At 49.9% G+C, this 26,306-nt stretch overlaps 3 protein-coding genes across 6 annotated transcripts in view; 1 reads left to right on the top strand and 2 right to left on the bottom strand.

Annotated features, from left to right (window-relative positions):
* SGSM2 (small G protein signaling modulator 2) overlaps nucleotides 1-21,074 on the bottom strand; it is a 39,318-nt gene extending 18,244 nt beyond the window's left edge. For all 4 annotated transcript variants that reach the window (XM_079796889.1, XM_079796890.1, XM_079796891.1 and 1 more), the window contains exons 1-8: nucleotides 20,819-21,074; nucleotides 16,300-16,375; nucleotides 2,547-2,709; nucleotides 2,117-2,278; nucleotides 1,532-1,599; nucleotides 1,288-1,433; nucleotides 823-957; nucleotides 211-335 (exon numbers count right to left, since the gene is read on the bottom strand). In XM_079796889.1, the coding sequence (XP_079653015.1) occupies nucleotides 211-335; nucleotides 823-957; nucleotides 1,288-1,433; nucleotides 1,532-1,599; nucleotides 2,117-2,278; nucleotides 2,547-2,709; nucleotides 16,300-16,375; nucleotides 20,819-20,875 (932 nt within the window). In that variant the 5' untranslated portion in view covers nucleotides 20,876-21,074. The remainder of the gene's footprint in view (nucleotides 1-210; nucleotides 336-822; nucleotides 958-1,287; nucleotides 1,434-1,531; nucleotides 1,600-2,116; nucleotides 2,279-2,546; nucleotides 2,710-16,299; nucleotides 16,376-20,818) is intronic.
* Nucleotides 21,075-21,549: 475 nt separating this feature from the next.
* Nucleotides 21,550-26,306, top strand: part of TSR1 (TSR1 ribosome maturation factor) — a gene marked incomplete at its 3' end in the record, with an annotated part of 9,901 nt that continues 5,144 nt past the window's right edge. The window contains exons 1-7 of the mRNA XM_079799255.1: nucleotides 21,550-22,221; nucleotides 22,391-22,494; nucleotides 22,807-23,026; nucleotides 23,140-23,274; nucleotides 23,611-24,035; nucleotides 24,804-24,963; nucleotides 25,388-25,545. Of these exons, the coding sequence (XP_079655381.1) occupies nucleotides 22,125-22,221; nucleotides 22,391-22,494; nucleotides 22,807-23,026; nucleotides 23,140-23,274; nucleotides 23,611-24,035; nucleotides 24,804-24,963; nucleotides 25,388-25,545 (1,299 nt within the window). The 5' untranslated portion in view covers nucleotides 21,550-22,124. The remainder of the gene's footprint in view (nucleotides 22,222-22,390; nucleotides 22,495-22,806; nucleotides 23,027-23,139; nucleotides 23,275-23,610; nucleotides 24,036-24,803; nucleotides 24,964-25,387; nucleotides 25,546-26,306) is intronic.
* Nucleotides 24,887-26,306, bottom strand: part of SRR (serine racemase) — a gene marked incomplete at its 3' end in the record, with an annotated part of 24,745 nt that continues 23,325 nt past the window's right edge. The window contains exon 8 of the mRNA XM_079799263.1: nucleotides 24,887-25,039. Coding sequence (XP_079655389.1) covers nucleotides 25,019-25,039 — 21 coding nt within the window. The remainder of the gene's footprint in view (nucleotides 25,040-26,306) is intronic.

The following is a 26,306-nucleotide window of genomic DNA, read 5'->3' as shown; positions in this document are numbered from 1 at the left end:
TGTCCAGGACTGGCTGGATCTTAGAGAGCTTGGGAATATCTCCAGACAGCCTCTCTCTGCAATTCTTGGCATCGGGTAAGGTGTGAGCCTGCCTCTTGGAGCAGGCTGGGCCTCTCCATCCCCCTGCCTGGTGGCAAGCTCTCACTCCCTTCTGTGGCTCTCTGCCCACCTCCCTTCCTTTCCCCACACAGAGTTCCCCAAAGCCCCCACCTCTTTTCCAGCTCGGAGTCCCCCAGAGTCCCATTCATGAGCTGGTTGGGAGTCCACTTCAGAGTTAGGCTCTCTGAAGACTGGTGCAGGGAGAGGTAGCCGGGGACGGCCTCCATGTCCTCCTTCTGCGGGGAGGAGACACACCAGGAGAGAGAGACGATGAGGGGCTGAGGGGCTCCCAGGAATGGCCAATGGAAAACGAGCTCCAGGTGGGAGTGGGGGAGGCCCAGCTAGTCCAACCCAGGGTCCCGGAATGGGGCCGGGCAGAAGCAGGGGAGACACGAGCCACACACAGATGTAGGCATAAACTCTTCCTGGTTGGCCTGGTGCCACTGGCTCTGCCCTGTCAGCTTCCTGGATGCCAGGTATGTCCTGGGCCAGCCATACCCAAGCTGCCTGCTGGCTGCCATTCCCATCCCCGGATGCTCTGGTTCTCAGCCAGAACAGATGCCGTTTCTGGTTCCCGCCCATTCAAGACTGGGCATGAATCAGTGAATTGGGGGGGGGGGGTTTCTCTCTAGTCAAGCCCCTTAAGAAAGGGATGGATGTGGCTGGAAGGTTCCTTCCTGGGGCCCTCGGAAGAGGATGAGGGCGAGCACTAAGCTTTCCTACCGGCTGCACCAGCACGTTGTTCTTGCCATAGAGCAGCCGTGTCCTGGAGTTCTGGTGCAGGGATTCCACATACTCTCGGGCGCAGGCAGCGAGCCTGTCCTCCGATGAGCTGCCGCTCGAGTGCCGCTTCCGGATCTGCACAAAATCCCCGCTCAGCCCCAGCCCTGGGAAATCAGCCTTGGAGGGAGGACCCTAGGTTTCCAGGCAGATCCTCTCTAGCTGACCCCAGGGGTCCTCCTGCCCCTGGTTTGCTCTCAGCCACCCTCTGCTCTCTAGCCGCAAACCAGTGGTGTGCTCCTGGCATTAAGTGCCAGTGTGGGGAAAAGGCTCTTCTGGATGGCCACTACCTTGGGGCATCTCCAAGGCCCAGCCTGTATCTTCAAGGAGCACGGTGACCAGCTGCCCCTCCCTCAGGCCCCTGGGCATAACCTGGATGAGCACAAGGGGTAGGGAAGGGATGCCTACTCCTAGGGCTGGGCGCTTCGCAGGGGAGTCCTGGCGATTAGGGGGACCGCGGATACGGTGCCTCTGGACCAGCTCATCAGCAGAAGGGTCGGTCCAGTAGTGATCGGCTGTCTTGAGCTTGGTATACTCCAAAGCACAGGGTCCCACTGTGGAGACAGGGACAGCCAGCTCGGATGGTGCCCCCTCAGCACCTGACCCTCAGCTCCCACTGGCCCAGAGTAGGCCGCTCTGCTCTCAGGCTCACCTAGAAGAGAGGCCAAGATGGGGCCAAACACAGGGTCTGCCAGTAATGCCTCCTTCTCGTAGTACTTGCTGCCAGCGGGAGAGACAGACAGGGGGACTGCTGGGGCTCCCGGACTCATTCCAGGGCAGTCAAGCTCACCAAGTAGGGACGTTCCCACAGAGACCAAATGCATGTCAGTCACCAAGAAGTAAACCCATAAGAACTGAGCTTTGGGGGTGGGGTGGGGGCGCGGTTAAGAGATCAACCAAAGGACTTGTATGCATGCATATAAGCATAACCAATGGACACAGACAGTAGGGGGTAAGGGCCTGTGTTGGGGGGTGGGAGCAGGCTGGGAGAGATCAATGGGGGAAAAGGAGACATATGTAATACTTTCAACAATAAAGAATTAAAAAAAGAAAAGAAAGAAAAGCAACAAACAAACAAGAACTGAGCTTGGTGAGGTGTGTGGTGTAGCCCATGCTTTCGAGGTGGGTGCTGCAGGGGCGATGGGGCATGCTCACAGGCTATGGTGGACAGTCAAGCCTGCGGAGGCGGGATGCTGAAGGGATGTTCAGGAGCTGGGCCCCAGGGAGGGGCATTCACCTGCAGTTCTCCACCAGGTACTGCACGACCCTGTCCAGCACCTTCTCGATGAGCGCTGTGCGGACCCATATGTGTTTCAAGGCCTGCGGGCTGAGGGCTGGGGCCTTCCCACTGGTAGAGCCCTGTCTCCGCAGGGCCTCCTGGTTACCCACCGAGGGTTTCCTGCAAAGAGGGGTGGGCTTTAAGAATGCGAGAGCCCAGGGCTGAGCCCCAGACTGGTGGCACTGGGAGTGCAGTTTGGTGCCACAAGATGAGAACCCAGAGGACTGACTAGGTGGAGGTGTTGAAGGCCTTGTGCCTGAAAGTGGCCAAGGCTCACCCTTAGGCTGGAGGCCCTGCAAGAAATGAGCCCAGGAAGCCAACCTGGGAAGTAGCCAATACCAAATGGAAAGAGCAGAAGGGAGGGGGAAGAGGCAGGCCCAGGGCTCACCTGCCCTCTACTTGTTGCTGCAGCTCCTGTACCTTGTGGCAAATCTCCCCAGCCACTGGGCACGTCTTCCCCACCTTGGTGAACAGAGCTGCCACCTTGTCACTGCGCAGGAAGCCGGCGGCACGGCGTCTCAGCTGATGCAGGAGGCAAGCCTCCACCGCACCTAGGCCACAAAGGAAACCAGCACCTGAGCCTGGGGAGGGGGAGAAAAGAGAACACTCCCCTCCCCTACACCAAGGGAGGGCAGGGCTGACCTGGGACTAGGGGGTGGGGTGTCAGTTTTAGGCAGGCCAGGAAGATATACCGACCTCCTTCCATAATCCCCCTCCCTGTCCATCTGCCTGCCCTGAATGGACCTGTAAGGGCCCCGTGCCAGGCCGTTCCTCTCACTCACTTGGTGTGCACATGCCTCCTGTGGGCAGCATCGCCCTGGGGCTGTGAGGACCAAAGTTGCCAGTTCCCGTTGGCACGGGTAGCTCCACCCCTGCCCACTTACAGGACTGGACATGCAGGGAGCACCCAGCACACAGCCCTCCTGGAAAGCATGGATGCTGTGGTTGCTAAGAAACGGGTTCTGGAGAAGGAGCTGAAATATTGACGAAGCCATTGCAGAGATCAGATCCGACAGCAGCCCCTGAATTATTGATGAGCCCCGAAGCCAAGAGTGAGAGATTTCTATTTCCCATGCAGGGAGGGCTTCCCTTCATTCATTCATGTTTTAGGGGGTAGGCTTCCTCTCTCCATCTGGATACTGCTGACTGCAGACAGACTCCACAGGAAGGAAAGAAGGGCTTGGTGGGGGGAAAGTGGGGAGTTCTCCTGGCCATGAATAGAATCTAAACATATTAGTGTGTATATTCGGGGGAAGAGGGGACTTGGCCAAGCTAATTGCTTTACAAGCAAGGAGGGGAAAGCCCAGAAAGGGGGAGGGGTCTGATCACAGAAACAGAGTGGCCTGAGCTCCCTTCACCCTCTCCAGATGTGTTCAGAGGGCAGGAAGGCACAGGTGGGAGAAGGTGCTCCCTTCACTTCACAGGTGCTCCTTTCACAAGGATGGAAAACAGTGCTGTGCTGGATGGAGGCAGGGAGGCGGACTAACAGGGTATGAAACTGGCGGCGCCACTCATCCGATCTCCGGGAAACCTGTGTAAGTGACTTCAGCTCTGAACCTCTGTTTTATCATCTGTGGAATGAGGAATACTTCCAAGGACTGGTCTGAAATGTTACACGAGATGAAGTATGTAAAATCTCTTGCACCGGGCCTGGCACGCAGGAGGCACTTGGTCCCTGTCGGTTCCTGACTCCTCACCCTTGTTTGCCGAGACCCTGTTCTGCAGCTAACTATCAGGACTGGGCCTTGGCAAGACCTCTCCCTGGGAGGGAGAGGAGAGGACGCACTGGAGACGGGATCACAGCCTGCCCCAGAGGTGGGTGCAGATGCTGTCCTCTTAGAGAACAGCGGAAATGAAGCCCATCAGTTATTGTGACTAGTGTTGTTAGAAACCCAGGCTTAGGACATAATTGCTGAAAACAGAGGTTCTCACCTGATTTTTGCCTTCATTTTCATAACTGACAGGCAGTCACTGCTGTCCTATAAAAATGAGCTTTGTTTGGCCCTCTTGTACTGAAATAAAAATAGTGGAGAGTCCCTGGAGCCCAGACAGCTCAGTGAGAGCACCCCAGGGGTGGGGAAAGAGACGAGACCCCTCCCTCTCCTGAGTGCTTCCTGCTAGAGCTCTTCCCTGCTCAGGCCTCGGAGGACTTATTTTACAGGCACGGCCTCTCCTTAACACGTGTTCCTACATCTATGTTCACATGTGCATGCAGACAGATATAGCTACACATCTGATGTGTGTACGGGGCATGTGGTGGAATCTCCGCTTAAGGGTCCACATATTCTTTTCCACAGCTAGTCTCCTCGGCCCCTGGAGGTCTCGTGTGGCTCTGGGTGTGCAGGGGAGAGACCCCTTTGTCCCATCTCGTGGCCCTGGGGCTGTTGCAGCAACAAGCCCACACCTGTAGGAAGGTGGTGACTATTTCCTTAGGCTCGCACTCCCCATCCAGAGCACTGAATAGGGAGAGTAGCAGCAGGTGGCACTGATCCTGCAGGGAATCAAGTGCCTTGGTGGTGTGACTAATGGCTGGGATAATTAGTCATTAACCTTCCCACCTTCCCCAGGAGATAGAATGCAGCCACGCTGGGGAGCCTGGGAATGGCAGGCAGTGGCACACCCATCCCGCTTGGCCTCACCCATCTTCCTAGGCAGCCTCTGAACACAGGCATTTAGGTCCTCTGGAGTAAGCAAAGGCATTCCTCTGCAATCACTCCAAGTAGGGAAATATTGATAAGCCCAAATATCATGCCCAGTCCCCCCTTCTCACCCTACAGCTCCTAATTTCCTTCTGTGAAACCCAGGAAAAGTACTCAGGCAATGTCTGGGAAAGGAGAAATCCCACTCACCCCCCACAGAGAATCAGCACATGCAATGAAAAATGTTACTGTGTGCAGCATGTAGGCAAAATAATAACATAATCATAGTAATAATAACAACACTAATAAATGAGAACTACTATCCTAAGAGGGTTAGGGGGTGGGTTTCTGGAGCTCCAGTGACCCCCTGAAATTGCTCCAGCATTGTTACGGAGAGTGCTTTTATTTTGGATGAGGACCTATGGCTTTTAGCTTCTAAAAGGGGTACCTGACCCCCAAAAGTTTAAGACCCTTGCTCTAAGGTTTTTAAGTTGAGCAGAAACAGACATTCAAAATTCAGAGATGCAAACACAAAGACTCTCTCTCTCTCTTTTACTATACAGTGAATGCCACACTCAGAGCTGCAGTTCCAGACCCATCAGCAACAATGTCCAACTCTCTGCTGTCCTTGCTCCCCAGGGAGAAGTCTACACAGAGGCCTGTGCCTCTTCTCCCCTCCTTGGCCCAGAGCACCAAGCAGTAAGAACTAGGTGCCTTACTCCTCTTCCTGCCCCAGATGGCCACCATGACTCACCCCCAGGGTGACACCCATCACAGCTAAAGCACCAGTCGGCAGGGCCCATCCCCCTCTAACTGAGCTGTGTGGGCCCCGGTCACCGAGACATAAAGGCTTTAGGACCCCCTGTCCCAGTGTGTCCAGGAACCACCTACAGCCACTCTGGATGCACCAGAATAGGAGTGAGACAGCCCTGACATCATTCAGCTCATTTCATATGGGGAAAACACACACTAATAAAAATCAACAGTTTTCAGTCATTAGTTGGGGTGGAAAGGTTTGGGCGAATGAATCAAAATAGAAACAGAGACATGACTCAAGCAGGATCCTTTTTATCTCCCCACCCTGGCCTTCTGAGTTATGGTGCCAGATGAGCCCAGGGTACCCTCTCTACTTGTCATCTGTCCCACTGATAGGAAGGCCCATGAAACCGCAACTCTGGGCAGAAGTGGGAACTAATTTTATTTTTTTTAATATTTTTATTGATTTTATTTATTTATTTTTTTTTTGGAGAGGAAGAGAGAAAGAGAAACATTGATTGGCTGCCTCCTGCATGTCTCCTACCAGGATTTGAACCTGCAATCTTTTGGTACATGGACAACATTCAACCGAGCCACACTGGCAAGGGCGGAGTGGAACTAATTTTAACTCTAGCACTTTGCTATGGACATTTCCTTCCCCTAAAAGGTCTGGTACCATCTTCCCAGAGAAAGGCTAGGAATTACAGGCCCAGACTAGCCCTGCGACTCTCCCTCACCAGCCTCTGACATGTCCCTAAAGTCTATGAAGTTATAAGGTTAACAAATGCTAAATGGGTAGAGACCACAAGTACTAATGACATCTGATAGGGTCCCCTCCTACAAACCCCTTACATCCTGATTTAATCATTCCAATTTGGAATGGAGGAGACATTGGTAGACAGGGATGGAAAGGACTTGGGAAGTTCCTGAATCTTTTCATACCTTGCTGGAGGGATGTTTATTGGTACCACTCCTATGCAGGCATTGTCAACATTGCAAGTAACCTCTGACCCAGTAACCCCTCTTCAAAGAATCTAGTCTACAGATATAACTGCCACGGTTACTTAGTTAAACAGCAAAAGGCTAAAAACTATCCATATGTGTATCAATAAAAAAACAGTTAAATAAACATGGTACATTCACAGAGGAGAATGTTATACAACTCCGAAAAAGAATGAGGATACTGGCCTAGCTGGTTTGGCTCAGTGGATAGAGCGTCAGCCTGTGGACTGAAGGGTCCCAGGTTCGATTCCGGTCAAGGGCACATGCCTGGGTTGCGGGCTTGATCCCCATTAGGAGACATGCAGGAGGCAGCCGATCAATGGTTCTCTCTCATCATTAATGTTTCTATCTTTCTTTCCCTCTCCTTTCCTCTCTGAAATCAATAAAGATATATTTAATAATAATAATAAAAAAAGAATGAGGATACTCTCTAGACACTAATAATGGAAAGGTCTCCAAGAGCAAGATGCAGAGCGGTATGATTGATTGCATGATATCTTGATTACAAAAAGGGTGGGGTAAACAAGGAATACAGTTTTTTTATTAGTATAAAAATTCTATAAGGATACACAAGAAACAAAAGTGGTTACCTGTGTGTGAATTTGTAGGTGGAGGAGAAGTGGGTAAATGGGGGCAGGGAAAAGAGTGAGACTTTTCGCTGTATATCTTTTGTATAATTTTGCTTTTTGAACCAAGTAAATATATCAGCAACTCAAAATAATCTATAATAACAAAAACATAATATGCTAATTAGACCGGACAGCCGAACGACCTTCCAGACGTCCTTCAGGATGAAGCCGGGGCTGCGAGGGCTGAGGCGAGCCATTGTGGCTGAGAGGACCAAGCCCCTTGCACGAATTTCGTGCATCAGGCCTCTAGTAATTATAATAATTGAGTAGGTGACCATCCAAGCCAGATACGAGTATTCCATTATGAGATGATGCCAGCGATTCTCTCCAACCTGGAGGTGAATCAAAACTCTCAAAACCCAGAAAGGCTGGGTCTGTCCAGGGGCACCCTTTCCTTCATCAGCTCCCTCAGCAAACAGGGTCTCCTGATTGGCTGTTTCCCATCCCCACAGTAGCATCTGGGCTCTACTAGGTCATCTGAGCTGGGCAGACCAGAGAAACAATTCAGTGGGCTGGGACAAACTGAGGTGTCTCAGGAGCCCACAGGAATGGACAAAAGCTATGGCTGCCCAGGAAATGCAGCAGTGGTTGAGAAGGATCTTCAATCAGCTCAGGGGTCCCCATAAACAACCCCGGCTTTCACCTGCATATCTATGTTTCAAGCTACGCTCATGAGCCAAGGGGCCTGGACAAGCCCAGACTCATAATAGGGCGACTTGCTGAATGACCATCAAGGATCTAGGCCAGCTGATTGAAGTAGAGGGACACAGCACCCAGAGTTAGCACAGCATCGCATGATGGCTGGGCCCAGGGCTCTGAACCGGGAGGGGTTCTTTCCTAATGGGAGGAGCAGGTGTGGCAAGTGTTCTCTGCTCCCCCACCTCTGCCAGCTGCTATCTGTGCAACGGAGCAGTTCAGTTGTAGTTGCCATAGAAAACCCAAGCGAGGAACGCCCTGGGTGGAGCAGCCAGCCGCAGGTGGCTGGGTGTGGTCCTGGAGTTTTTGGGGACACTACTCAGAGGAGAATTTTTCAAGCCAAATGCCTGGGAAAGTGGAACCAAGACTGTCAGAAGAAGGGCAGCCTTGCTGGTGAGAAAGGAAGGGGTGGATGGGTGGCCTCTTTTTAAGTTAGGAACTTCCTTCAACTGCTAATGGAGGAAGTCGGTGTTTATCTGCAGCGCTGAGGTGGGAGGAGCAAAGAGCCTAGGCCAGGCATCAGCAGTCTGTCTCCACCCCACTTCCCCGGCTAGTACTTCCACCCAGGGATTTGTAACTGCTGCCTCCACTCTGAACCAGCCTTTCTATGGTAACTAGAGGACATCTTCTCTCAGCCTACACTGGTGATGCTGGCTGTTTGCTGCAGTGAGGGGGGCAGCAGTTAGCCTTGTTTAACACCCTAAACCAAGAAAGCACTGCCCCGATGTTCCAGAACCAAGTAGGTGAAGGAAATGAAATTCATACCACACGTAACCATCTTCCTTGCCTCACTGGGAATGAAAGGCAGGGTCAGCATACACAGTGCTCACAACAGCTTCCCAGGGAACCAGGCCAGTGCTGGCCTCGCGCAGCTTGGCAAGGGACAAACTGTGTCCCAGAATTCACTGGTGACCTGAGCTCTGTCTCCATGAGGGCCAACTCCACCTCAATGCCCCACACCTCTAGGCTCTACCCCTAGGCAGGTCTCACCAGTAAGACCCATCCCTGGGCAGCACGCACAGGCTTTGGATCAAGACAGATATGGGTTCAAACCCTTTCCTTACTAGCTATTTGACTTTGTGCAAATCACTAAATCTCTCTGCGCTTCAGCTACAATTGGGAGAAAGAACAGGTCCCATCTTGATGGGTGGTGAGTGACCAAAGGCAACAGTATCTGCAGAGGTGCAAAAGGCTCCTTGATTACTGCTCAACACAGTGGTCGGCAAACTCATTAGTCAACAGAACGGCAAACCAAGGCTCGCGAGCCGCGGTTTGCCGACCACTGACCCAGCACACTGAAGACGATCATGAACGCTGGTGCCTTTCCTCCCGGTGCCTCAAGCCCATCCCCTGCCCGCCCTCCGGTACCTACAGATGATCTGTCTGTGCTCCTCCCTACGGCCATCCCTTCCACCTGCGCACTGGTACCCGCCTCTTTCACCTCTCAAGGACATGGCTCCAGCAATCACCCCTTCTCTTTCCTGTATCTTTAATGTTTTCCTATGAGACATTTTTCATTTGTACATAAACATTCTGTAATTTTTCCAACTTAAAAAAACAACAACACAAAAAACACCACTACCACCACCATCACTAGCACCCCCCTTGGCCCTATATTCTCATTCAGGTATTGAACCATTCAGGTGCTCCCCTTTATGTAAAATTTCTCAGGGAAGTTATCTATATTCACTATCTCTATCTCTTCCTTCTCCCATCCTCTCCTCATCCCTGTTTTTTAATTTTATTATGGAGGATTCCAAATATATACAAACAAGGACAATATAACATACCCTATGTATCCATCACCCTGACTTAAGCAATGATCAAGCTGTGACCAATCGTGTTTCAGTTACACGGATCCCAACCACGTTTTTTCCCCCCCAGATTACTTGGAAGTAAATTTTAGATATCATATACTTTTATCTATAAATATTTCAGTATGTATCTCTAAATGATGACTGTCTAAAAACATGTGCATAATACTTATTAAATTTCCTGATTGAGTTCCTGAAGTTCAATTTCTCTGACTGTCCAGATGCTTTAAACTCCCAGAAACACAGATTGCCAGATGGAATCCTGGAGTAAGTTCTAGGAGGCTTCATGGGGAAGGTTGTAGGATCACTTTCAAGAACAAAGTAGAATGTCATTGCTGATGATGATAGCAACATTATTGAGCACCTACTGCATACCTGGCTCCATGCAGTGTACTTTACCCACATCATTCCTTTAATCCTCACATCAACCCTCTGGGTAGGCTCAGAGTTGCTGAAAACTCGCACACACACTTAGTGACCGGGTCAGGGTGTGAACCCAGGTCTGTTGGACTCCAAAGTCTCAGCTACAGACCATCATTAAGTGCCCTCAGCCATGCCCTGAAACAGGTGAGGGGAGCCAGTTCCCCAGAGGGCCTTCTTTCCTACTCATTCATTTCTGGAGGGAAGGCAAAAGCCAGATATCCCAAGAATGAGCTGTTCATTCAATGCAGGTGGGAAGAAGAGAGAAGGAATCCCTTCCACTGAAAAGAGGCACACTAAACACTGCCTGGAGTCTGAATCTCAGAATGTGTTGAAACATCTCTGGCTGCAGTATCCCAGGTGGGGGGCAATCCTTCCGCAGCACCTGCTTCTCTCCCAGCTCATTAGCATTTCCTTGTCATTCCCCAGAGGAGCTCACTGCAGCCTGCAGCCGACCTTCCCGGCTAATGACAGCTGCTTAGCAACAGGGAGCTGGTTAATAAAGCCCTGATATTGTTCCCAGCTCCACAGACTCCACCCCTGTCTCCCATTACAGCTCATCCTCAGCCTGAAGCAACCCCCAGGTTGACAGATCTTTGATCAGCACAAGGAGGGCCAGGAACCTGGAGACTGAGGGGCAGGGCTGCCCAGGCCTGGCCTGGGCCCTGCCCTCAATGCCTCCTGAGGAGAGGAGACCATTATGAGTCTGAGAACCTATGGTGCCAGGCCAGGAACTTCTCCGTGGACCTTGTAAATCCCCTCTACCACCAAAGTTACAATCCAACCTCAGTTCCCAATCAGAATTAAAAAAAAAAAAAAAAGATAAACAGAAGTATGGCACACCTCGTTTTATTGCACTTTGCTTTATTATGCTTCACAGATGTTGCATTTTTTTACCAACTGAAGGCAAGACCCCCCCCCACCAGCAAAAAGATTATGACCTGCTTTATTGTGCACAGTCTAAAACAGAACCCACAATATCTTTGAGGTATTGTGGAGGCACACACACCCAGAGCTGCAAGAGGGGAGGGCAGGTCCAGAGAAAACCAGTCCTCATGAGCTGATGCCTAAATTGAGTATGCCCTCTTTAAGCACATACATAATTGCAAATGCAAAGTTCAAAGGTGAAACTTGGGACAATTTGCTGCTTAACCCTGACCTTGAGTTGCCCACAAGCAGCTTGACCTCTGGGGGAAGGAATGGCAGAAGGGGTTCCATAAGCCACCGGGAAAACGAGAAGCATTATTTTGAATCAGCAGTACGTGGACATTAAAGTAAAAGTTTCAAAGACCATATAATGAAACAAAATGCAAAACTGACATGACAAACCCTTCAGTGGTAGGTTTGTGCCTACCCTCCAAGCCACAGTCTTCACAGGGGAGCGGGGGGAGTAGTCACACAGGGCCTGACCCTCTGGCCTGGGGGTTCAGCAGGGCTGCCTCAGAGCAGCACTGTAGCCACACTCTGTGGTCAGAGAACAGCACACCGAGAACCCTTCCTACAGTCAGTACCTGCCGGGGCCTGATCAGTTTCTGGACAGGCAGGTTTAGGAACGACCACAGCCAACATACAACAAATGCATATTTCTAGCCAGTCCTGGGAGTCTCACTCCGCCCCATGGGTAAAAGGAACCAGGGTCTGGTGCAGCTGCCCTGAGTTTGCTGCCCAGGGCCAGGTTGGCCTTGTTTTATTTTGAGAGTATGCTTATGAAAGCTGGGACAGTGAAACAAGGAAGGGCTTAGGACTGCAGAAGCAACAGGAGCGCCCAGGCTGGGCTGCTATGGCTCACTGAGAAGTCAGAGAAAAGGGGCCTTGGAGACAGGTTCAGGGGGTTTGCCTGGGACAAGCTGCCACTGCCCATTGCTCCCCTGGTTGCAAGTCTTGTGGGGATCCTTAAAGTTTAGGAGGTGCATGCCTGTGGGGGAGGAGAAAGGGGAAAGGAGAGGCATGGGGTATGCAGTGCCCCGGGGCCAGGTCTTGACTCAAGGATTCTTCAGTTCCATTTCTAAGCCTCTCCAGGAAGGTTCTGTTTCCAGTTCAAATGTCTCTATTCTAAGGAAGTTCAGAGAAGCTCATCTTGCCCAGGCCTTGCCCTCCTCTGCCAAGAACAGAGGGGCCCCATCACTCCCCAAAGCTCTAGGGAATGTGAGCACTCCACAAGGTCCACAGAGAAGTTCCTGGCTTGGCACCAAAGGTTCTCAGACTCATAATTGTCTCCTCTCCTCAGGACGCATTGGGGGCAGGGCTGCCCAGTATCCAGGTTCCTGGACCTCCCTACGCAGATACAAGTCTGCACAGCCTTCACTCTGCTCCCAATCTCTCAGCAACTTCTCTGCACCCCCATTTCTCCCAGAACAAAGCTGACTTCTGGATGTGGCTAGACCAACAAGACCCAGTGAAACACTGAATCTGCTTCAGACTAAAAATGCATTCCTGAACATTTTTCCAGCAGATGAAGGAAACTGGCATATCAGAATCTCCAAAAAGTCAGACGGGTGGAGTTTTCCCTCAGTGTGTATCTATTCTTCCCTCTGCCTGCCCCCCAAGTACCCCTGATTATGATTCCACTGTGTGATGTATGCTAATGGCTTGCAGGCAGGAAAAAAAGGTTGATAATCACTGCTTTCAACCAACCTGGTTGAGCCCAGACTGAGATTCACCTCACTGGCTATACCAATTTTGACACAGTGTGCGGATTCCTTTTTCAGTGGCTCTCAGGTGCCCCAGCTTGACTGGGCTTTATACTGCTGGCAGCCCCTCCTGCTAATGTTCCCCTCTGTGCCTCTGCACTAAGCCCAAGGCAGAGGCAGCAAACTGGCAGAGGCTTGCAGATGCCTTTTGTGTGGCCCACACAACTTTTTTAAAAGGACTATTAGTTATCAGCATTTAAAAATTGGGAAATTTCATATAAAATCCCAGATTTTGGGATTCTCTTAAAGTCAGATAAGCCATGGCACACCCAGGCTGGCTTTCCTGCAGGAGCTGGGTGGAGCTGCCTTCTTCAAAGAGGGCAAGCACTGTCCAGTTCAGTCCAGCCCAGCTCCCACCATGCCAGATGCTTTGTACCTGGCCAGCTTCCTGGGCTCACCTTTCTCATCCCACCCGGTAGGTTTGCACTCCTGGACCCAAGGCACCTCTTGCGATCCAGCAGAACAGGGTTCCTCTTGCTCCTGGGCTGACTTTAGACCCCTGGAGACTTGGGTCTATCTCATAAATCTTTTTTCTGTTTTAGCAACTGAAACTGGTTGAAAGAAGAATCATTCCTTTTGAGGGTGATACCCTACCTGCTGGAGAGCCCTGGGCTTCCAGGCAGGAGAAAAAAAGAGAAAGCCTTACTGGGTTAGACTGATTAGAAGGGAGCTGACGGTTTCTTTTCACCCTAATTGGCCTAATGTGGGATGCCCACAGCTTTCCTCCCTGCTTCTTCCCCCCCACTCCTCCATGGCCACCCATGTGTGGCGCCCATGCACAAGCTGTTTGTACTAATTTTTGTTTTTTGTCTTTGATGTGGGTGCTCTAGACAAAGCCTAGTACTAAACCATGCAAAATTGGGCTGCCAGCAGAGCCCCCTGGTGACAATGACAGACCGTGGCTGACGTCAGGGGAGCACAGCACAAGTAGAAAGGAGTAGAGTTCTAATATTCTTCAAAGCCACTTATTACAAGACTAGAGGCCCGGTGCACGAAATTCGTGCATGGGGGGGGTCCCCTCAGCCCAGCCTGCACCCTCTCCAATCTGGTACCCCTCGGGGGATGTCCAACTGCTGGTTTAGACCTGATCCCGGGGATCAGGCCTAAACTGGCTGTCGGACATCCCTCTCACAATCCTGGACCACCGGCTCCTAATTGCTCACCTGCCTGCCTGGTCGCCCCTAACTCTCTCCCCCCCCACCCCCTCGCTGGCCTGATCACCCTTCACTGCCTCTGCGTGTCTGCCTAATCACCCCTAACTGCCCCCACTGCCAGCCTGTTTGCCCCCAACTGCCCCCTGCCCCCACTGCCCTGGTTACCCCTCATAGCCCCCATGCCAGCCTGATCGCCCCTCACTGCCTCTGCTTGCCAGCCAGGTTGCCCCCAATTGCCCCCCCCTGCTGCCCTGGTCACCCCTCACAGCCCCCGCACCGGCCTGGTCGCCCCACACAGCCTGCTGTTCATTCATTTGGTCGTCCTTCACTAACCCCCCTGCCGGCCTGGTCACCCCACACAGCCTGCTTGTTCAGTCATTTGGTCATCCCTCACTAACCCCCCTGCCGGCCTGGTCACCCCACACAGCCTGCTTGTTCAGTCATTTGGTCATCCCTCACTAACCCTCCTGCTGGCCTGGTTGTAGGTAACCATCTTGTGAGGGCATGATGGTCAATTTGCATATTATCTCTTTATTATATAGGACTAGCATGCTTTCCTCCTAGCAAAGGTTCTACCCAAGAAAAGGTGAGATCAGACTGTTCCCTGAAAACCTGGGAATCATTACATCATCTCAAAGAACTGGGAAAACTTACACAAAGGGGAGATGGTGGGAACTCCAATCCTACAACCTAGCTTCAGCCTCAACATCCAAAGGGGGAGGAAAGACAGGCATTGTCTGAGCTCTTACAACACTAGGAACGTTCCCACGTATCATCTCAGTCCCACAAAAACTCCCTGAGCTGGGAACCATCATCCTATTTTTAGGGGAGCAAACTGAGGGTGGCAGATGTTAAGACACTTGACCGAGATGACTTAGAAGTAAGCAGAGCATCAGGATTTGTGTGAGTCCTCAGCCTGCCACTCAGGCTCTGCTCAGAGGCTGCCTCTCCCCAAACAGCCTCCCACATCTCTCTGCTTTATTTTTCTTCATAGCTATTATCATACCTGTTATTGCATGATGTACTTATGTGGGTATTTATTTCCTGTCTGTCTCCCCACAGAATGTAAGCCTCTGTGGCAGAGACTATCCATCTTGTTGCTGCTGTTTCCCTACCTGGAGAACAGCATCTGGCACCTGGTGGACCTTTGTCTTTATTGCTGGACTGATGGGAAGGACAGCTCTCCTGCCTCACCATGCTACTGTCAAAAAGCATCCCCTCCCTTATCTGCTCCTTTCTTTCCTTCCCCTCAAGAATTCACAACCTCCCTTCCACAAACGTCTAACACCAATCTCAGAGGCCAAGTAAAAAAACAGAATGGCAAATGGCTCTGTGTTCCTTCAGAAAGGGAGTTGTAAGGAAGATTAAATCTCTGGAAATCCAATAAAAACTCTGCTGTGTGTAGAGACAGGCTTGCTCCTACAAAGGCAAAAGTGTTCATGTTGAGGAGGAAGTGATGGCTTATTGCAGACTTCCTTTTAAAGCAGGAGAAAGTCTGTAATAAACCATCACAGATAGCTCTGGCTATCCCTCCTCTCCTCCACGCATGCTGTTTTGCACCCAATCAAGTACTTGGAGATTTGGGATGCTGAAGCAACACAGGTGGGACTAATTAGAAAGTAGATGTGGCACAGAAAGCATCCAAAAAGTACAAATGCATCCCCGAAGTTAATGTAAGGACAAACCAGAGTAGTGGTCTCAAACCCAAATTATCTAGGACAATGGCTCTTGAAGTGTGGTCCTTGGACCAGCAGCATCAGCATCATATGTGAATTTGTTAGAAATGCAAATTCTCAGGCCCATCCAGACCTACCAGAATCAGAAACTCCAATGTTGGGGCCCAGGAATCTGTTTTTTGTTTTTTAAAATATACTTTTATTGATTTCAGAGAGAAAAGGAGAGGGAGAGAGAGAGAGAAACATCAATGATGAGAGAGAATCATTGACTGGCTGCTTCCTGCACCCTCCCCCCCCCCCCCCCCCCCCACTGGGGATGGAGCCCCGCAACCCAGGCATGTGCCCTTGACCGGAATCGAACCTGGGACCCTTCAGTCCTCAGGCCAATGCTCTATCAACTGAGCCAAACCAGCATTTTAGGTCACTGGTGTATACTAAAGTTTGAATACTACTGTTTTAGGGGACTAATAGAATTCTGGGTCCTGAAGATCCTGATTCAGTAGGTTTGGGATGGGGCCCAAGGAGACTGCAAAAGCTTCTGAGTTGATTCTGACTTGCACCCAGGTTTAAAAACTATGAAACCTGAGGTCTCATCTTTCCCTGACCCCAGGACAGTGCCTTCAGTTTTACGCCCATCTCCCACTATCTCCCAGTCACTCACTTACCACACAGAGCAATGATGTGGCTGCTATCTTCATGCACAAACTTCCTGGTGACAGCCTCCTCCATGATTTGCTTCACCTGTGGATAAATGGACAGTATCGTCATTTATTTCCTGATCAAAGGCCTGTGGACAAGTAAATAGCCTGGCTCTGCCCTCCTGTCTGGGTTCAGACACTTGCAGAGTAAATGATAGGATGGGAGGGGTGGGGAAGCTCTAAGCATTTTGGAAAGGCAACCAGAAAAAGAGATACCATAAATCCACCAACCAATCAGTGCAGATGTTCTAGCTCGGCAGGAAGTACCCTGCTGTGGGAAACAGGGATAGGATGCTGTTTGCTCATCTGTACTTAGCTGGAGAAGGGCTTCTGGGCAGACGCACTGTCCTTTAGGGACAAACTGTCTCAGTACAGGCTGCAGATAAACAACCTGCCCCTCCTTTTCTCTGCCTTCTCTGAGGTTAGGGATAGGTACATCCGGGCCTTAGGGACACTCTCTCCACATGCTCACAAGCCCAGCCCTCTTTCTGGTAAAATCCTGATGTTTGGGTTCCTCCTCAGATGTAAAGCTTCCAAATACCTTGTAAATAGTCACACCTTTCAGAAAACACTTAATCTTTTGCACTCGGATGTCGAGTGTGACTCGACACGGTTAGCATCGGTAGCAGCTCTTTTTATACTCTTTGAATGTATCAATAACTTGAAATATAAAAAAATCCAAATAAATAAGTTTGTATGAAAAGAAACTCCAGTTTTTTATTCTACTGCTGCGCTTTGTAAAATCTGGGGTATTTAAAAAATTAAATCCCGAGTAGAATAAAGGAATCGAGAAAAAAGCAAGCGAGTGCAAAGGGTTAAACCACCACCCCCCCCAACTTAGTTTATTGACATGTACTGTAGTAGGTGTATAATTATACACCTCGATGAATTTTCACAAGCTGAACACACCTACGAAACCAGCATCCAGATGTAGAAACAGAGCATTTGACCTGCACCCCAAAGCACCCTCCTCCATTCTACCAGGTTTCCTTCTAGTCACTACTCCCCTCAGGGGTACCCACTATCCTGACTTCTAACATCATAGAGTAATTTTGTGGGTTTTTGTACTTTCACTAGATGGAATCACTGAGTAAATAGTGTTTTGTGACTGTTTCTTTTGCTCTCCAGTGTGATGGCGAAATTTGTTCATGTTGTGTGTAGTTGTGGACTGTTCATTCTCCATTGTGTGAACACACCACAACTGAGTGGTATTTAGGTAGTTTCTAGTTTGGGGCTGTTATGAATAGTGCTGCTATGAACATTCTGGACATGTCTTTGGATTTATATTTTTGGGCAAGGAATTTCTGATGCCTGTTTTCTGATTTACTAAATTTTGCCAAATTGTTTCCAAAGTGGTTGTACCATGCCCTAGCTGGTTTGGCTCAGTGGATAGAGCGTTGGCCTGCAGATTGAAGGATCCCGGGTTCCATTCCAGTCAGGGCACGTGCCCAGGTTGTAGGCGCGATCCCCAGTAGGGGGCGTGTAGGAGGCGGCCTATGGGTGATTCTCTCTCATCATTGATGTTTCTATCTCTCCCTCCCTTCCTCTCTGAAATCAATAAAAATATATTAAAAAATACACACACAACAAAGTGGTTGTACCAATCTACACTCCCATCTATAGTATATGAGGTTCTAGGTGCTCCCAACATTTAAGCCAAGCACTTTTGATGTCCTGGGGGAACCTGCCGGCCAGGAGACAGATACTAATCCTGGAGATTAAAGGAACAGATTACCTCAAACCCCCTGTAAAATGTTCCAGATAAAGTAAACTCTTGGCAGAGCCGGTTTTTGCCATTCTTTTGGGACCAGACATGAAATGTCCTGATGCTGCCCTGGCTCCCACGTCCCTCACCTAGGACTGTACAGTTAGAAGGGTGATGGAGCTTCTAAAACCTGGGGAACAGGGAGGGTGGAGATGGGGGCTCCTTCTTGCTTGAATTTGCTCATGGTTAGCAATTAGGTAAAGGGGCTCAGATCAATCCTGCACTAAACTTTTTAAACTAAAAATGTTTTAAAATTGATTTGAGAAAGAGGGAGAAAAACATCAACTTGTTATTTTATTTATTTCTGTATTCATTGGTTGATTCTTATATTGTACTCTATACTCTTAAAAAAAAGCTTCCCCGCCGAAACCGGTTTGGCTCAGTGGATAGAGCGTCGGTCTGTGGACTGAAGGGTCCCGTGTTCGATTCCGGTCAAGGGCATGTACATTGGTTGCGGGCACATCCCCAGTGGGGGGTGTGCAGGAGGCAGCTGGTTGATGTTTCTCTCTCATCGACGTTTCTAGCTCTCTATCCCTCTCCCTTCCTCTCTGTAAAAAAAATCAATAAAATATATTAAAAAAAAAAAAGCTTCCTAGGTTATTTACCAAGGCTGTTTGCATTAAACAGAGCATAATGTCACAGCTCAGAAACCTGTAAGCATCTGAAGCAGGCTGGTAGGGCAGATTTTTGGGTTAGGACAGTGGTCGGCAAACTCATTAGTCAACAGAGCCAAATATCAACAGTACAACGATTGAAATTTCTTTTGAGAGCCAAATTTTTTAAACTTAAACTTCTTCTAACGCCACTTCTTCAAAATAGACTTGCCCAGGCCGTGGTATTTTGTGGAAGAGCCACACTCAAGGGGCCAAAGAGCCGCATGTGGCTCGCGAGCCGCAGTTTGCCTACCACTGGGTTAAGAGGACCTCCAGATGCCCCTAGAATTTGGGTGCCAGAGGTTCATTGTGAAAGGCCAGCCTTGCCTACAAGTATCCCCAATGTCTCTACTGGTAGGAGAAGAAAGGATATGTTTCTCTCAAAATTGAGTACTCAAATGGTAAGGGGACTAAGTTCAAAGCAGGTCAACCTTTGTCAGGTAATTTAACATAGCTGTGACATATTCTGGACATTTCTCACATTTGTTCAGGAATCATTCTTGGAGTCTGCAGACAGCCTTCCAAATACTGAGAAAAGAATCATTGTCTCCTCAAAAATCTTTCCTATCATCCCTGACTAACCCCAAATTTGAATCACACCAACAATCCTAGCACCCCTGTCCATAGTTTGGGCATGCCTCCTTTTTGTTCTTGCTTATACTGTTCAGATACGTCTCTGTCACTAGACTGCTTGTTTCCTGAGGATAATCACTGAGATCTGAGATTTCTCTTTTCCTTGGGAGAACAGAGTTGGGGCTTAAGCGCTGATCTGATATACTCCTGGCCTAAAAAAACACTCTTTCTTGGCCACTTCACAGCAAAGGCACAATGGAGCTTCGCACACACAGCTGGAAAGGTGTTGGCTTCAACTACCAATTAAAGGGAAAGCAACAAATGTTAGGGCACAATAGGCCAGTTAACGCAGGAGAACTATTGAGAGCCTTCCAGGATTTTATGAGAACCAGACTCTTCTCCAATCCTGAAACTCTAGGAGGGGGTAAAGAAACCAATATGGTAACTTTTATAGGTGGGGTAGATATTGTTATCCCTATTTTAGAGATGAAGAAATTAATATTCAGAGAGGTTAAGTAACTTATTCAAGATCACACAGAGATAGGTCCAGACTATTCCAAAATGTATGCATTCCCACCAGACCTTGCAGTCTTCAAGATCAGTAGATTTAGTTACCAAATAATAATCATTGAGTGCCTACTGTGTGCCCTGGATACAGAGTAGTGCACAAAACAGACAGTTTTCCTGCCCTCGTGGAGCGTACACATCTGGCAGACACAGAGGTAGGTCAGAGCTGTTCATGGCTCCAGGGGCCTCATCTATTTTAATCCATTCTGCGGGTTTGAGCTCTCCAGCTCTCATATGGGGGTGAGTCATTCATATGGGCACCCCCCCCAAACCGAAATTGAAATGGGCTTAGGGCAGGTAAAAGACGTTAGTTAGTAGAGAAAAGGATTCTTTTTCTGACATGGGGCGGGGGGCTCCTCAAAAGGGGGAGGAAATCTGAGCCTTAAAAACCATTATCAAACTCGCCCTCCCACCCACTTCTCTGGGGAAGGAGTTGGACTGGATTGAGAAGCAGTGAGGTGTGAGGCGAACCCTCCCGCAGCTGCCACTCAGTTCCCAAAGGGTACCAGAGTGGGTATAGGACAAACAGGAGCTAAGTCCCCAAATCACCCGGTCAGCCTCACTAGAAGGCCAGCGCGGGGCCCCGCCCCCTCCCCAGTACGCACGGGCAATGCACGGGCAGCTTCAGTTTTCCAGAAATCGCCGCCACCCCTCCCCCGACCTCGGTCTCCCAGCTCAGCTGCCGTCACAGGGCGGGGAGCTGCAGGATCGCAGAGCAAACAAGCCCGGGAGCACCGGCCTGGCCCCTCCGGCCCAGGGGCGCTGACCCCAGATCCGGGAGAGGAGTGGGAGCCTCGGCTAGTCCAGGACCCCGCCCCCGCCCGGGGCCTGCCAGCGCCCGCGCCCGCGCCCGACGGTGGGCGCGGACCCTTCACGGGGTTCCTTGGGCAGGGACGCGAGCCCCCGGGGGTCCTCGCCCCGACTTTACCTCCTTTTTCACGTTCCACAGCAGTTTCTCTTTGAGTGCGTCCTCCGCGATGCCCATGGTGCTGCGGCTGGCGGAGAGGCCGCGTCGAGCGCTCCCCCAAACCCGCCTCGCGCCCTGGCCGCCTCCGCGCCCCTCGGCTCAGCGCCCCACGCGCAAAGCGGAGCCCCCGTCCGCTGCGCTCCCCGCCCGCCGCCGCCGCCGCAGCCACTGCCCGGTGCTCGGCTCCGCAGCCATCTTCTGAGCCCCGCACAGACGTCAGGCAGCTGGCCCGGCCCCTTCCCACAGCCGGGGCGGGAGGGGGGGGGTGCGCTCGGAGACCGGGGGCGGCCGGCCTGGGAGCGCGCCACGCCGGCCGCTGTCATGGCAACGCGCCGGCTCCAGTCCCCGGGGCGGGAACCCGCATTGTGAGCACCTGCAGCCAGGCCCGCACAACGACCACGGAGGCGAGGCGCGCCTGAACCCTGCGGCTGAAGAGAAAGTTGCTCGCGCGGTAACTGGCCTCAATCCAGCTAGACGCACCCCCTGACGTCTACCGGCTCGTTTTCCCGACGGGAAAGTCCGGGGGCCCCCTGCGCCTCGAGTCTGGCCACGGGAAAGGAAGCGGTAGTCCCCTGGCTGAAAGGCCAGAACTCCACTCTTGCTCTAAACCCCCTGCCCTCCGCTTGTGGGTAGGAGTGGTAGTGCAGGAAACAGGAGCTTAAAGACGCCGACGGCGTCGTAGGGGTCGTCGCGCTCAGTCCGGCCCTTCTTGCAGCTATGTGGGAGGTGGGGGCGCGGGTTGGGGTAACCGGGACCCGCGGGAACTGTACAGAGCCAGTGAAAGTTAAAGAAGCGCGTTCCACGCTATTAGCCTTCAGCAGCGCAAGGGAAATGAGGGTCACAAAACGTTGCTCAAAGTGATACAGCGCACAGGCTGCTGCAAAGTGAGGAGCGGCGTGTGAAAAACTGGGTGAGAGGAGGGGCTCTGCCCTCTTCCGCAGGGATGGAGAAGTTTCCATTCAAATCTTCTAAGTGATGCAACTTGGTAGAGCAAAATTGAATATAAGGAGAGCAAAACAGCCCCCTGGAAGTAAAAGCGCGAACTTGGCGTCTACATTCGGCGTCTTAAAGCCCCCAAAGGCCGACAGCCGTGTGGGAAAAGTTTACCAAGTGGTTTTGTGAAGACGCGGGAGCGGCGGGAAGGACCCTCGCGAGAGGACGAGGAGAACCCCGCCCCGCCACGGGGAGGACACGCCCCTAAGGGAGGGAGCGGAAGCACTCGTTCCGGGCCGGAAGTAGTGCTGACTTGGTACATGTGAGCGGCAGCATGGCCGCCCACCGCTCAGGTCCGCTCAAGCAACAGAATAAAGCTCATAAAGGCGGACGGCATCGGGGTCGGGGATCTGCGCAGCGGGACGGCAAGGGTGAGAATGTAGGGTTGGGGGGAGAAGGGCTTAGTCGATTTAACTGCTTTTCTCCATACCCAGTCTCAACTCCTACCTCCGGCCTGGACCCAGCGTAATGCTCTAAGGTGGGCGAAAAGAGGTCCCCTTTCTTGCCCTTATTCTGGTCCCCTTTATGATCTCCCTCCAGGCCGTCTAGCACTGAAAAGCCTAAGCAAGAAGGTGAGGAAGGAGCTCAGCAGAGTAGACCAGAGGCATCGCGCCAGCCAGCTTCGGAAGCAAAAGAAAGAGGCGGTGAGAGGAGTAGGGCTTGGGGATGGTGTGGCTTCACAATTTTTCTAGGCGGATAATGCCTCCAACTAGAAATGTGACCCTGGGAAGGCCGGAGATGGTGAATAACCCTGGAGCACATGTTAGTTGTGCTAGTTTAGGTTCATGCTAAAGCATCCTTTGCTTTGGTCTGAGCTCCTGCCCACCCCCCATGATAGACACGTGGCTTTTTACGAGAGAAATGATGATGGGGGTAGGGCATCCCTACTTTGGAAGGACAATAATGAAAGGAAGTGCTGAAACACTGAGATGTTCTCTGGTCCTTTCTATTTTCAGGTTCTGGCAGAGAAGAGACAGCTGGGCAGTAAAGATGGCCCTCCTCATCAGGTACTGGTGGTGCCTCTGCACGACAGGATTTCCCTGCCAGAGGCGTTTCGGCTGCTTCAGGATAGGGACACTGGAACAGTATGCTTGAATGAACGGGGAAGCACCCACAGCTTTATGCTGTTATGCCCCGGTTTGAAACATCGGTGGTTTTTCACATCTGCAAGGCCAGGTTAGAGTATACAATATTTTCTATCACTATGTATGAGTAGTGATAATATTTATTTTAGTATTAAGTGCTGATGCCAACCACTTCTTCCTACTGACTTCGTCTTCTATCTCCAGGAGATCTGCACACTGTGCTAGATTTGGCTAAAGTGGCTGATAGCATCCTTTTCCTCCTTGATCCACTAGAAGGCTGGGACAGCACCGGGGATTACTGCCTTTCCTGCCTCTTTGCTCAGGGCCTTCCCACCTATAGTAAGTGACTTGGAAATATTGGAGGCCATGAAGGAAGTGAATTATCACTTGGTGTGCACCTGTAGCTTGCATTATTGTGCCTTAAATTATTTTTTTAATTACAGTTTACATTCAATATTTTGTACAAGGTGCCTTTTTATTTCTGGACTGCCCTTTGCCCAGAGGAAGAAGAGTATAAAGTTTGGTTTTACTCTGTAATTTCTTTAAGGTAGCTGAGTGTTGGGTTTCCCAGTGATCTCTATGCTCACAACTGTTAGCTTTTTTTGTGAACTTGCTTGGGGAATTTTCATGCAGTGAAGCAAGAAGTCATGAAGCCCTTTTCTCTTTTGCTCCTAGCACTAGCTATCCAGGGGATTTCTGGCCTCCCTCCGAAGAAACAAATAGATGCCAGAAAGAAGCTAAGTAAAGTAGTGGAGAAACGCTTTCCTGATGACAAGCTCCTTTTGTTAGACACGCAACAGGAGGCAGGGATGCTGCTCAGGCAGTTGGCTAACCAGAAGCAGCGGCATCTTGCCTTTCGAGATCGGCGAGCCTATCTCTTTGCTCATGATGCTGACTTTGTGCCTAATGAAGAGAATAACTTGGTGGGGACCTTGAAAATTTCAGGCTATGTTCGTGGACAGACTATGAATGTAAATAGCTTGCTGCATATCATTGGACATGGTGACTTCCAGATGAAACAGATAGATGCTCCTATGGATCCTTTCCCTTTAAACCCTAGAGTGATCAAATCCCAAAAGGACTCAGGCATGGCGATGGAGGTAAGATTGATGTTTTAAAGAGTGTGTATTGTTGCTTCATGTATAAGCTGGTGTAAGATGGAAACTAACTTCAGAGAAGTCTGCATGCCCAAAAACCCTAGTCTCTGGGGGCGACTGCTAGTTCAAAGTAAGGCACTAGTCAATTACAAATATGTTGGTATGTTACATATTGATCCAGCACTCCAGATGCCTTACACAGCAGCTGGCTCTGGGTTTATAGGAGACACAAGATGTAGTCTCTTTTCTCAGACAATTAGGTCAGGGGGAAAAAATGGCAAACACCTGGGAAATAAAGATTGGGGAAGTGTGGTTGAGGTACAGAGCTGCTGTGGGGGTTGAGAAAGTTGACAAGTAAGCTTCACAGAGATATCAGACATCAGCTAGGTGTTGAGTAGGGTGAATGTGATTTACAAGTTTTAGAGAGATGTAAGAATATCCTAGAATATAGAGACAATATGAACCTAGCATAATGATGGCTTAGAGGGTTTCTTTGAACTCTGAAGAAACCAGCTTAATGGGAATAAAGTATGTAACAACAAGATAGGCCAGATTCTGAAAAGCCTCAAGTCAAGCAGAGGTATAGACTTAAAATGCTAGGAAACAGAACCATTTGAAAACACTTGACACATTTTGGCTTTCTGTTTCAATTTATTTCATTCATCTTCTACATGAGGACTATGTTATTTTTTCATCTTTCTGGTTACTGTGTTAGATTTAGTAGATTTTTCGTTAATATTTGACTGACCATTACCTGTTTTTTGTTTTTAGATTTGTGCTACAGATGCTGTAACTGATATGGAGGAAGACCTTAAGGTCCTTATGAAGGCAGACCCTGATAGACAAGAATCTTTGCAAACAGAGGTTATACCTGATCCAATGGAGGGGGAGCAAACCTGGCCCACTGAGGAGGAACTGAGTGAGGCAAATGGTTGGTAATGGCAAGCTTGTTTGTAATTCATCTGGCCTGGAATTGTGGATTTTGTCTAGCTGCTCACAGTCAAGACCTATAAGGTAGAGTGGGATGAGGATTTATTTAGAGGTTTGTCTCTTCTCGTTCCCCAAATGCTTTCTGTTTGCTTAAGCAAACATTGGACACAGCTTTGCCTCATTTCTCAAAATCACTTACTATTTTCTAATGAAAACAACTTTGGAGTCATTGCAAGGTTTATTTAAGTGTTGCTAGTTTTGAGGCAGTTGAATTAAATTTGGAAGTAGTAGTCTGTTTTGCTTATTGTGTCTGCTAGAGATTTTGGTGTTGGCAGTAATATCTGGTGTCTTTCCTAGGTGAGAATACCCAAAGTAATAGGGAAAAGGAGGTATAAAATTTACTTAACTCATTTGGGCTTTTACAGACTTTTTGAAGGAAAGTTCCAAGGTGGTAAAGAAGGTTCCTAAAGGAACATCCAGCTACCAAGCTGAATGGATTTTGGATGAGGATGGCGAAAGTGGTGGGGAAGAAGATGAATATGATGATGTAGAACATGAGGATTTTATGGCAGAGGAATCTCAGGTAAGAAAATAGTCCCTTAGGCCACTTCTGTGTACAGCCCCAACTGCATAGCAAAGTGCAATCCTGACCTTAGATATGTGTTGTCAGTTTTGTTTTGTTTTTTATCTATAGGCTATTGTGTTCTTTTTTAATTTTGGTTGATTTTTTTTTATTTTTTTTTTTTAGAAAGGGAGAGAGAAACATAAATTTGTTGTTCTAATTATTGTTATTTTTTAACTCTCACCTGAGGACTTTTTTTTTTAATTGATTTCAGAGAAGGAGAGGAAGAGAGAGGTAGAAACATCAATGATGAGAGAATCACTGATCAGCTGCCTCCTGCATGCCCCCTGCTGGGGATTGAGCCTGAAACCTGGACATGTGGAATTGAACCTGGGACCCTTCAGTCTGCAGGCTGATGCTCCATCCACTGAGCCAAACCAGCCAGGGCCTGAGGACATTTTTTCCATTGATTTGTCAGATACAGTAGGAGGGAGAGGGGCAGAGAGAGAGAGAGAGAGAGAAAGAGACATCATTGGTTGCGTCCCGATCGGGGACTGGGATGGAACCTTTAAAGCCAGTATGTGCCCTTGATTAGGAATCAAACCTGCGACCCTTCAGTCTGCATGCTACACTCTAACCACTGAGAAAAGTGGCCAGGGCTGCTGTTCCACTTATGCATTCATTGGTTGATTCTTGTATGTGCCCTAACTGGGATCAAACCCACAACCTTGTTGTATGCATCAGGACAATGCTCTAACCAACTGAGCTACCCATCCAGGGCC

This window comes from Cnephaeus nilssonii (assembly GCF_951640355.1).
Source record: "Cnephaeus nilssonii genome assembly, chromosome: 19".
Taxonomy (NCBI): domain Eukaryota; kingdom Metazoa; phylum Chordata; class Mammalia; order Chiroptera; family Vespertilionidae; genus Cnephaeus; species Cnephaeus nilssonii.
The sequence above is the reverse complement of the archived record's forward strand: the minus strand, read 5'-3'. Positions and strand labels throughout refer to the sequence as shown.